At 40.2% G+C, this 12,472-nt stretch overlaps 1 protein-coding gene across 1 annotated transcript in view; it reads left to right on the top strand.

Moving 5' to 3' along the window:
- Positions 1-10,792, top strand: part of TM7SF3 (transmembrane 7 superfamily member 3) — a 41,968-nt gene extending 31,176 nt beyond the window's left edge. The window contains exons 8-12 of the mRNA XM_027541582.1: positions 61-141; positions 764-916; positions 4,064-4,161; positions 5,110-5,272; positions 6,544-10,792. Of these exons, the coding sequence (XP_027397383.1) occupies positions 61-141; positions 764-916; positions 4,064-4,161; positions 5,110-5,272; positions 6,544-6,806 (758 nt within the window). The 3' untranslated portion in view covers positions 6,807-10,792. The remainder of the gene's footprint in view (positions 1-60; positions 142-763; positions 917-4,063; positions 4,162-5,109; positions 5,273-6,543) is intronic.
- Positions 10,793-12,472: the final 1,680 nt, after the last annotated feature.

Genomic DNA, 12,472 nt, shown 5'->3' with positions numbered 1-12,472 from the left:
AATTGCATTTACTAACTGTAGCTTTTTTTTTTTTTTGCTTTCTTGGTGGTCTGCTACTAGAACTATTCTTTATAGGCTTTATCTTCATGGGATTCTTCTTTTATATACTGATTACAAGACTGACACCTATGAAGTATGATGGTAAGTGAACATAATATAGTTTGATGGAGGTTCAGAAAGCAGGGTGCTATTTGCACCCAGCACCCCTTGTATAGGTTGACCAGTACTGAGTGTGCTGTTCGCCTATGTGTGTAAAATAACTGGCCACCTATGCTCTACACATCTTCTGAACTACTCCTTCAGACCTTCTCTCCAAGGTTTTTAATCTGCATGGGGAATTCCTTGGTACTCAGGGAAATGAGGGGCCATGTGGATTATAAGCCTGTGTTCCAGCTATGTGGTATATTGACAATATGACATTTACAACAGAGTGTTAGGATTTTCTTTACCTCAGAACAAACACAACCCTCCTTCCTTGTCATGCTCAACAGAATGCTTGTCACCCCTTCTTCCACAGTCCCAGATAGAGGTTGTACCAGACCATGCCTGTCACTCATCCTCAGAGGCTTAGCTCCCGGCTGGTTTCCAGTCTCAGACGCTCCCTAGAGAGGGCCTCTCCATGTTGGTTTCATGGCACTGCTGATGCACACTTGGTGCCCGACCCAGAGAAAGGCTAGTCTAGGCTGGCTTTGGTAACGTTAGCACATCTGAGCATGCATCTGAGAAGCTCTGATTTAACTGTCCATCCACTCTCCTTGTGCAGTCCGCCTGATTGTGACAGCCATCGCCGGAAGCATCGGTGGAATTTTCTTGGTAGCTGCTTGGTGGCGATTTGGAGTCCTCACGCTCTGCATGCTGTGTGTCGGACTGGTGCTGGGCTTCCTCGTTGCGTCAGTGGCTTTCTTCACTCCCCTGGGTAGGAGATGTATAACTCATTTTATGTGTGTGCAGTTCATTGTCAGAGACTTTATTTCACCTTTCCAGTACACGTCCCTCCCCACTCCTCGTCAGGGATTTGGGGCCTCTCATGAGAGTTCTGGAAACTTGCACTGACAGTGTGTCACTTTAGGGAAAGCCAGTACCACTAAGAATCCCCCTTTCCTCAAAGGCGCCCTATGTAGATGAATTCTAGAACATCTTCAGAGGTTGCCTTGGACCTACGTGTCATAAGGGGTCTGTGTGTATTTCTGTTGGTTGAAATTAATGGAGGTAAAGGGAATTCTTTATATATGGCAGAACAGTGGTTTTCAGTTTTTAAAACCCTGCAACTCTTTCTTCGAGTGAGTCTTAAGCAGAAGCCTGATACAACCCACAGATAAATTTGGCACTACTCTGATGGCAGCTGAGCCAGGGAGCCTGATGCTCTGTTGCCAGTCTTATCTTGTACCTCTAACCCCTGCTCCCACCCTTTGCAAGCCCTGAGTGTTCCTGAGGTACCTACTTGTAGTCATCCTAGCACAGTAGCACAGGGATGGTTTGGGGGATTTTAAATTATTCAGTTTCTATCCATTTAAAAAATCTAGGTAATGCGTAAGTTAACTCCCTTTTATAGGGGATGAAAGATTTTCCTTTTAACCTTCTAGGTTCTTTGGCTGCTCTAATAATTCAGTTGACATAAGACGGATTAATAGGAGAAAAACAAATTTAATTCTGTACCACAGGAGTCCCATAAAAATAGAAGACTCAAAGGCAGTCGGGCAGTTGAGGCTTCTCTGCCATCCTGAGCTAAGAATTCAGATGGAGTCTGAGGCTTCCGAGAGGTGGAGGGCACTTCACAGGAATGTAAGAAGGGCAGGTGTTTGGTAATCAGATGTCTGCCATTGCAGATGTAAAGCTGTCTCTGGTAATTGCTTTCATTCTGGGCCAGGCTTGTGATCTAAATTCTTTTAGGCAGTAAAGGGAGAGAAAAGTTTCCCCCGAATCTGCTGGGTCTTGATTGCCTTCAGCTCAAAATAATCCACATGCCAAAGGGACCCATTTTGGGGTGTCTGTTCTGCTCCCCTTCACTTTGTAGTTGTATGATAACTTACATTTCTTCAGTGGTAAAAAATCCTCCTGCCAGTGCAGGAGAGACAAAAGACGTCGGTTCAATGCCTGGGTCAGGAAGATCCCCTGGAGAAGGAAATGGCAACCCACTCCGATATTCCTGCCTGGAGAATCCCACGGACAGAGGAGCCTGGTGGGCTGCAGTTGATAGGGTCACGAAAGTCAGGCACAACTGAGCACACACACACTATGCATAAAATAGATAAATAACAAGGCCTTACTGTATAGCACAGGGAACTATATTCAGTATTTTGTAATAACCTATAATGGAAGATACTTCAAAAAAGAAACGTGTGTGTGTGTGTGTGTGTGAGAGTGAGTGAGAGTGGGTGGGTGGTATAGCCAAATCAGTTTGCTGTACCCCAGAAGCTAACATGACATTATTAATTAATTATATTTCAAGAAAAAATAAAATTTTATAAGAGGGTATCTATGGCCAGAAGTACTCTATTAGGCTATTTTCTACTTCGGATAATGTTTAGTTCTTATATTAAAAATTTTTTAAATCAGAAAGAATTGGTGACCTGTGTGTTTACTGACAATTCCAAGGCCCTTTGCTCTGATTTTAGCAAACCTATAGCCAAGTTCATTCCAGGCCCCCTTACAGGTAGCTCTTTATCTACCTGCAAAGTAGCATTGTTTAGATTTGGCTAAATCACAGACTCTCAGGGATGTTTATTGAAAATGTACATTCAGAGCTCTACTCTAGAAGCGCCAACCCAAATACTATTTAATAAGCTTCCTTTTTGTTAACGTTTAGAAGATGGAGGGATGGTGGATTAGAGTCTTTTGTAGTTAATGTGTTGAACCATCTTATTTTTAGTAGTTAATGTATGAACTATCTCATCCCTCAAGGACATTTAGGGTAAGTGTGACCTTAATTAGAGTGGGTGCAAACTCATATTTCTAAGCACTAAAATTTGGAAAAGATTTGGTTGACTTCTAGATTTAATGAAATTACTGTTTTCACTTTATTATGTGTCCTCTGAATGGGTCAGTCTTCTCATGCCTGGCATCATAACTACTATTGTTAATCTCTTGTATTCCTTTTTTTAAGTCACATGTGCATGTTGTGAAGGATAGCATAGGTGAACTGGAGATACGATCCATCCATTCACCTCACTGAAGCATGTTGCAGTTTGCTTTCTGAGAACATGGGGTCTCCAGGTCAGAGCCCTTCACTATGGACCTCCAACTCTTTCAGGACACATGGGTCTCAAGATACAGGGACATCTCCAGTTGGACTGAGGGATGGTGCTAGTGTCAGTATTAAATAATTGTCAGATTTACATTTTTGTTATTTAAACATAATTTATAATAGGAGTTCTAATAGATCCGTCCTGGGTCACCCCAAGGTGCACTGCACTTTAGAGAAGGGTTTTTAGTAGGATGGATTAGCTCACGTCTTAGCTAAATGATTAGCTCACATCTTTCCTGATGCCCGAGAAAAAATCATATCTTCCAGTGTACAGTGGATAAACAGGAAATGCATTGATGGTCAAAATCTACTAAACAGAGTCTGCTCCTTATATGGGATTTCATATATCAAGACACGATTGAGCGACTGAACTGAACTGACTGATGATCACTCTGAATGCCACTTATATTTTTTACTTCACAGTACAAAATCAGGGAATTATATAAATTTATAGCTAGAAGGGATGATTTGAAGCTTGGAGATAAAGTGGTTCAACCTTTTCATTTTAAGGATCAGGAAACAGGCCCAGCATCACAGCTGGTGAATGATCGAGCTTGGGCTAGTCCAGCCTCTTCTAAGTTATCCTGTAATAAATGCAGAGCATAACCTGCTTGATTTTTCCTCCTACCCCTCTACTTTCTTAGGACACATCCTTCAAAGAGGATTGTATTGATAGTTAAGTGAAAAGAAATCAATTCATTTCATAGTGCCTGTTTGTTACTTTAAACCTTCAGGGTATATCTGTGTTCATATGTTGAGAAAATGAAATTTCACTTGGCGAACCTGTTGTTTACTCCTGATTTCTTTCTGCTTTTCCAGGAAACCTAAAGATTTTCCGTGTTGACGCAGTATTCTGGGTGACCTTCTCTTGTATAGCCATTTTCATTCCAGTGGTTTTCATGGGCTGCTTAAGAATAGTAAGTGTTTCATCAGGTCAGGATATTCACCCTATTTTCCTGAGCCTTCCTTTGTTCACTTATTGCATCATTTTGCATTTCTGTTCACTAGAGAGAGCTGTCTGTCTGTATCAGAGGATTGATTTTGAATAGCCTTGTTACTGTGAAAGCAAGAGAAGTTCTTGTTACAATGATCACATTATTTTTTTCCAGTAAGTGGTGCAGGTCATCACACTTCTAACAGCAGGAGCAGAGAAGGTACGGTGATGCAGCCACCTGATGGATTGTACATTTCTGCTGTCTCTCCAGGAGATTCTTCATCTACTTAGAATTTATCATTGAAGCTATTTTAGCGGGAAGACCTTTTCTATGATGAGGGAAACTGTGTTTTATGAACCATAGATGTTGAAAGTTTTTTTCAGTTTATCTTCTTTTTTTCATAATTTTATTTATTTATTTTCCAGCCAAAATAAATTTTAAAAAGCACTGGGTCTTCATTGCTGCAAGTGGGCTTTCTCTAGTTGCGGTGAGCGGGGACTTGTTGCAGTGTGCAGGCTTCTCACTGCGGGGGCTACTCTTGTTGCTGAGCACAGGCTCTCAGACACTCGGGCTTCAGTAGATGTGGCATGTGGCTCTGTAGTTGAGGTTCCCAGACTCTAGAGCACAGACTCCATAGTTATGGTGCACAGGCTTGGTTGCTCCAAGGTATACTGGATCGTCTCAAATCTGGGATTGAACCTGTGTCTCCTGCATTGGCAAGTGGATTCTTTATCACCAAGCCACCAAGAAAGCCCCCAGTTTATCTTTTCAGGTAACCTTTATTCAGTTCTAAGATTTGGTCCATTTTCATATGCCCTGAAGGAGCAGGAGTGATTCCCTGCTCCTCAGGGTTGAGGCCAGTGATGAAAGCTATAAAAACTATTATTGTCCTACCAGAGGTGATGCCTGAACACTTCTGCTTTTCCACAGCTGAACATACTGAGCTGTGGATTCATTGGCTCCTATTCGGTGGTCTTGGCCGTGGACAGTTACCTGTACACAAGCCTTTCTTACATCACTTTGAACATACTCAGGAGAGCACTCCATGTGGATTTCCGCAGAGCTTTTGTGAATGTGCCTTTTCAAACGAATGGTAAGACTCTAAATCCAAGAACCAAGTGATGGTCAGGTAGGGAATATTGGCTTACCTGTGCTAACAAGAGCTCTTATAACCAGATTGAAAGAAGGTTAACGGGACATAAGGAGGAAATTCACACTATCCAGATGGTATTAGAGCCCTATGTTAATGATTACTTATGATCATAGGAGCGAAGAATTTAAATTTGTAAGGTGGCTGAAATTCATACTTCTGAAAATCTATTAAATGAACTTATTAAGAAATTTCTAAACCAGGATTACTAAGGTTTATCTAGTCATTCCCGTTTGTCAGAAAAATGCTGAGAATAAAGCTGTTTGGCACCTTATGAATTGAGGGTAGTAGGGTGAGGGGTGAGAAGGACAACCTGATTTTTTTAGTTATTCCCTTGTTTCCTTCCTACAAAGAAGCACATAATTTGCTAATAAAAAGAGAAAGTGGTTTTCAGTCAGTAGTTGTGTTTTTCCTCAATTGTAAGAGTTGACCCATTAAAGATTTTCCATTAAGTTTTTGAAGGAAAAAAATGGCTACTAAATCAAATGTTCACAAAGATTGCAAGATATGTTGGTTTCAGAATGTTAAAATAGGGAGGATGGTAAAGCAAGACTTAGAATCGAAGGTATAGAAGCATGATTGCAATTGTTTTGAATATTTAAGGTCAGCTTTTTCCCTCTGCTATCCTGAACCTGCCCTCATTGTTTAAGAGGTTGATGGTAGAGACCTTGAAATCCACGTGTCATGGAAGTTTCAGTATTTGGCCAAACCTTTTACTGGAAGCTCAGTACAATTTGTTGAATCTCTTCATGCATTTCTATATCTACTCTATATGAGTGGGGTGGGGTCCCATACAGGATGGAATGGGAAAAGAAGAGCATGGTGGTCTCTGATGTTCCATGTTGTATGTCTGTGAGATCACTGCCTTTCCTCTCCACTCTGGAAAAACACAACAAACAACTCTGCCTTTGAACACTATGCCTGTAGTCATAAAATACTGGAATGCCAAGGCTCCAAACAACTGATTCCTTTATAACTCTGGACTTTCCAATGCCTGTAATAGGAAATTCCTATCTTGAAATGTAAGACTATAGTTTCCTTGCTTATTCCCTGGCTTGTAAGTGAGGAAATACACATATATTTGGACATCCTCACCATTAAGTGTAGTATTAACTGTGAAAAGACGATACAGATTGAAGCTATAAAATGTCTTAACATCTGTGCTTGGTTTTAAAATACAAGAGTTCAAACTGTGCTTTTCTACTGTTCTGTAGACTTTATTGTCCTGGCAGTATGGGGGATGCTGGCTGTAAGTGGAATTACGCTACAGATTCGAAGAGAAAGAGGGCGGCCATTTTTCCCTCCCCACCCGTACAAGTTATGGAAGCGAGAGCGTGAGCGCAGAGTAACGAACATTCTGGACCCCAGCTACCACATCCCTCCACTGCGAGAGCGACTCTTCAGCCGATTAGCCCAGATTGAAGGGCTCTTCCAGAAGGAGCAGCCAGCAGGAGAGAGAACGCCCCTGCTTCTGTAGATGCCAGAACGCTTGGTCAGGGCAATCTAGAAGTACAACCCAGGTACCTTTTCAGGTTCGGTGTTGCTGCCTGGTTGCTTCAGCAGTCTCTGGGGCAAGTGTGCTAAGAAACCGGCTCTGCATCTGTGCTTTGTACAGTACTGTGGTCTCTTTATTGAAAGAGGGTAAGGGCATGCCTGGGAGATGACAGTAATTCTAAGTCAGAGTGAGAAAGGTGGTCATAATGTTGGTGGTAAGGAGGTTTTTCTTTATTACCAAATTTTTAAGAAATTACATTTTTGGTTTATAAGTTATGTGTCAACTTACTCCGTTAAGTATACACTTAAAAAAAATTAAAAATTGTTGTTCTGTAAAGCCATGGTGGGTTTTTTTGCCTTCTTTATTTTTTATTTTTGGAACTCCTTGAACAATTCTCTCACTTAAGTCTGTCTAAACTTGGGGACCAGGGCACAGAGGGCGGTTTTATTTAAATAAATTTTTATTTGCCACTGTGTTTGTAGTTTTGGAGATTTGGTATTGCACCTTTGAACTTCAGAGTACAAAGTGGGGAAAACTAACTTATTTTCTGACTACAAGCAATCTGATTACTTAGTTGCACATAAATATCATATATTATCAAAAATTACCCTTTTGTTTATCTTCATGATAAAATACATATTTACCCTATTGATCATTTTTAAGTGTATATATAGTTCAGTTGGTACCCCTCATCTTTGCCTTTTAGTGCTTAAAATAGTAATTTAAATAGCTGAAATATTTCAATTATTTGAAAAGAGGTCAATTTATATAGATAATGAAGTTCTTATATGGATGACTTATTTATATTCCAGATAAAAAAATGACTTTTTTCCTTTCAAAACCTTTTAACATAGTTTTGACAGCTGATTTCTAATTTAAACTGCATTCAATGACATATAAATTATTTTATTTGGGGGAGATAAATTGGCCCCTAGCTTCATCTATAGTCCCATTTATAAGGAAACCTTTAAAATATTTGCATTTTGTAGTTCTTTCTGCTAAATTAAGTTGTTAGAGCATTGGTACAACTTCAAAAATATCAGTATGAAGTCTTTGTCCTATCTGTGTTGTAAATTGATGAGAGAGAAGGGATTTAGGTGTTGAATAAAGCTGCTTTCAGTGAGGCCCCTGGATTCTGTGAGACGAGTCCCTTCAGTTCCGACTTTGTTGCATCACAAGAAAGCACCCAGACGCCCAGGGCTGCATCCTTGCTCCTCATGGCCTTCTAACAACTGTCAGAGTCTCCACCAGGGTTCTACCTTGTATCTGAAGCTGGTGACTGAGATGCCTGAGTAGCCGTGAGGTTGGTTATGGTTGCCCTACTTTGTGAGTTAACCACTATTTAAATGATGCTGCTTTTACAGGTTTTTCAATATACAATAGGTTTTGAGGCTTCCGGTAACTGGAAACTTTTCAGCTTTGCTCTTAAAAGTGTTATGGAAAGCCTGAGACAAAATGAAAAAAAAAATGTATAATAATTTCTTGCATTGAAAAATTGAAATTACACAGGTGTTCGTTTACTATTTATTTTGTAATCTTCACTGTTTATATAACTTCAAAAAACACTTGAATGTGAAGGAAAAAAATGTGGGCTTTTTTTTATGATTCACCATAGAGATTCTGTATTCTGCTATGTCATAAATTCTAACAAAGTGACCTGGAATATTTGTGTTTTTTTTTTCTATACTGTCAAAATGTCTGCCAGTAAAGATTATAAAGACAAAACATGCTTTCTTGGAGAGGGGAGACAAATTGTTTAAAGTTTTTCATGATAATTTGTGAGTAATAAGCCAGTTTGTTTAATTTTTTAATAATAAATACCTATTTTGAAACAAATGCAAAAAAGTCTCATTATTATAAAATTCTTATAAAATTTTTTATCATCTGTATTTGTACAAAAGTAATAAGACATGAGGACAGTTTAATAGCTATAAACAGAAGTATTTAATTTGGACAAATAATTTTTTATTTCAAAAAATCAGTTTAACAGAAACAGACTCACAGACTTAGAAAACAAATTTATGGTTGTAGGACGGTGTGGGGGTAGGGGGTGGGAAGGTTGAAGGGAGGGGATAGTTAGGGAGTTTGAGATATACATGTACACAGTGCTATATTTAAAATGGATAACCGGCAAGGACCTATTTTATAGCACAGGGAACTCTGCTCAACATTACATAACAACCTAATTGCGATAAGAATTTAAAAAAGGATACATGTATATGTTAAAAAAAAATCAGTTTAAGCATAAATGGAATGATAGGAAATGAAGGAAATCTGGGATAATGCGTTAAAGGTTATATCCTTTAGTAGACGGAAAGCTGTTGTCTTTAATGCATTAGTTTGTGTTGATGTCATTAGTACTTTAGTTGAGTCAAACAGAAAAATAATAGTGTTGTCAGAAACTTGTTTCTACCATTTAAATGTTTTAGTTCTGATTAATCTATTATGGATTAGCTATTAGGTTGCCAAACCACAGCAGCTAACCAGTGCTATAAACCTGTTGAGTTCTATATAAAGTGGGATAGACAACTGATTCTAACAAAGAAATTGCTACAATGTTAGAGCAGGAATGGACTTTAGATACAATGTTATCTGATCTTAACATGTAATCATGTTATTTTGTACTTGAGGAAATTCTTAAGGAGTAAATTATATAAAGTCACAGTTATCAAATAGTGCCCAGACCAAAATTTGAGAACTCCCTATCCAAATGTGCTTTACACTCTTATTGTGATGAAAATGTGAATCATTGATTTTTTTTTCAATTTTCTTCTGTTGTTAGTGAATTCTTAGGAAGCTCCTATGCTCCTAATATTGCCATGATCTCTTCTTCTAGGAAGGTGTTAATTTTGCACAGTGAAAACATGTTTTTTCCAAGTTACGGTCATGGACCATTTTATATTCATTATAAAGTATATAATAGATATTTAGTTTCCAACTCCATAAGTATTTCACCACAGCAGCATTTGTAGTGAATTTTTTGGTATCAAGTTCACTCCTTGATGATGTACTTGGTACCTGTTGTTAACCTTCATTAAAGCCCTAGAATTCTTGGCTCTTGCTGGGAGCCAGCACGGGAGTCCCCACCCCATGACAAGTTCATGTGGGAGGGATCTGGTGGGCAAGGCAAGCCAGAACTCGAGGGGTGCCTCTCTGGGCCTGCCTGAGCATCTACCCCAAAACCTGAGCCTGTCTGTTTTACTGCTTCATGACTTTCACCAACTCCTTTGCCAGTCACAAGGGGCTATCCCCAACCACTCTTATCTGTAAGAAAAGCAACTTAGAGCTCTAGTTACTAAGTCTCCAGGGTATAATAAGGTGTGTTCCAATTGTGTTTCCCTCAGAAAGCCTTCTAACCTGCCTAACAGGTTTCCAGACTCCTACAGCCATGTATGTGATTGTTTGTAGTCTCCCAACCATATGAGGCACAAGGAGACTCAGTTACTTTAACAATGCAGAGCCTCTCGGGAAATTGTTAAAACAGAACTGATAGAAGATTTCTTTGTGGAATTAATGCCTGCTGCCAAGTTTCCATATTTCCCACCCTCTGTGTCCCTGAGAGTGTATTGATTAATATAGTTGATATATAAGAAATATAAGTAGAAGCTTTAATGTTAATAATAACCTTGGACCCCTAAGCTAATAAATTCTTCCCTTATTACCCCCACTGCACCCTTGCCCCATAGGAATGCAACTCTGCCTAGTGCTTTTGGGGAGTGGTACTAAACTCTAAAGTCACCTTTGGAGAAAATAAGTTTTTCTGGTTGACTAATTCTTATCAGAATAAAAATGTTAGCAGGTCTCCTGACCAGAAGATGATGTAAATCATAAAACCTTTGTATCTGAAGAAAAGCCTGGTTTCAAGGTCTGCTGACCTTGCATGACTTTACATCCCCTATTATCTTCTATGTACAACTTTGGGTATAAAAGCCCCTGCTGGAAATAAAGCTACGGACCCTGCTCACTAAGCTCAGTCTCCCCGTGTTGTTCTTTCTCGTCTCCTTTTCTTTCCTTTTGTCTCTACTCTTTCTTCTGGCCAACGTAATTGGAGCGTGGGGGTATATTAATTTCCCACGTAAATCAATTATAATTAGGCCTTTGATTCTCTCCACTGACGCTATCCCTTTTCGCCAACGCTGTCATCTGGAGGGAATCCCTGGATCCAACTGGGGCTGGACCCCAGTAGGCTCTCATTTCCTGAAAACTGTAAGCTTTCCCACTGTGATCCAGTCCTTAGGAGCAAGGCTGCCTGTGTTTTCCTTTTTGACATGCATTGAATTGTGCCATCCACCCAAAAATTATATGTTGAAGCCCTCACCTGCCAGTATTTCAGAGTGTGACTGTATTTGGAGAGAAGTGAAAAGTGAAAGTGTTCATTGCTTTGTTGTGTCTGACTCTTTGTAACTCCACGGACTGTAATCCATGAGGCTCCTCTATCCATGGGATTCTCCAGGCAAGAATCCTGGAGTGGGTTTCTATGCCCTCCTCCAGGGGATCTTCCTGACCCAGGGATCGAACCCAGGTCTCCTGCATTGCAGGATTCTCCCACATTGCAAGCAGATCTTTACTATCTGAGCCACGGGGGAAGCCCATTTGGAGAAGGGGCTTTATTAAAGAGTTAATTAATTAGGTAACCGAGCTTCCCAGGTGGCTCAGAAGATAAAGGATCTGCCCACAATGCAGGAGGCCCTGTTTGATCCCTGGGTCAGGAAGATCCCCTGTAGTAGGAAATGGCAACCCACTCCAGTATGCTTGTCTGGAGAATTCCGTGGACAGAGGAGCCTGGTGGGCTACCGTCCATGGGACTGCAAAAAGTCAGAAATGACTGAGTGACTAACACTTTCACTTAGGTGAAAATGAGGCCATCAGGGCGAGCCCTTAATCCTATCTGAAAAAGATTAGAACATACAAGGACTCTGGGACAAAGTAGGTGTGAGCACACAGTGAGATGGTGGCCACCAGCCAGCAGAGGAGAGTGGCCTCAGATGAAACATACCTTGATCTTGAACTTGCAGCCTCAGAACTGAGAAAGTTTCTGATGTGATGTCGCCCGGCCTGTGGTATTTTTGTTATGGCAACCCTGGCAAATTACTACACTTTACAAGTCCATTTAATCCTGCTTGTTGATTGGAAGACACCTGTGCAGTCTGGCTACTGCTTTTGCAAGGACCATTCTTTATGAAACTGAGGTAGAGAGGGGTTCAAGTTAGTGGATACTTGGACTCACTAGGGACCCTATAATCATGGCTCTGGGGAGGCTGGCAGTTCTGGATCAAGCTACATCAGCACCAGGGACAAAATTTAAAAAATTGTAATACCATAATACTCTGATTTGGACCTCACCTTCATTCATCCATGCAATATTTTGTTAAGTTCCTAAGTGCCAGGCATCGGCAAAAATCAGGCCCAGTCCCTGCTTCAGGGCTTAGCGTGTGATGAGGCAGACACTAAAATAGTTATACAAAAGAAATACAATACACAATGGAAATTTACCATGGAATTGGAGGTAAAATCTGGGATGCCAGGGAAGAATTCCTTGAGGAAATGACATTTAAGTGCAGACCTTGAGGAGGATCTTCATTTTTTGAATGTTGAATTTTAAGCTAGCTCTTTCACTCTCCTCTTTCACCCTCATCAAGAGGCTCTTT

The sequence above is a fragment of the Bos indicus x Bos taurus genome, chromosome 5, assembly GCF_003369695.1.
Source record: "Bos indicus x Bos taurus breed Angus x Brahman F1 hybrid chromosome 5, Bos_hybrid_MaternalHap_v2.0, whole genome shotgun sequence".
Taxonomy (NCBI): Eukaryota; Metazoa; Chordata; class Mammalia; order Artiodactyla; family Bovidae; genus Bos; species Bos indicus x Bos taurus.
The sequence above is the reverse complement of the archived record's forward strand: the minus strand, read 5'-3'. Positions and strand labels throughout refer to the sequence as shown.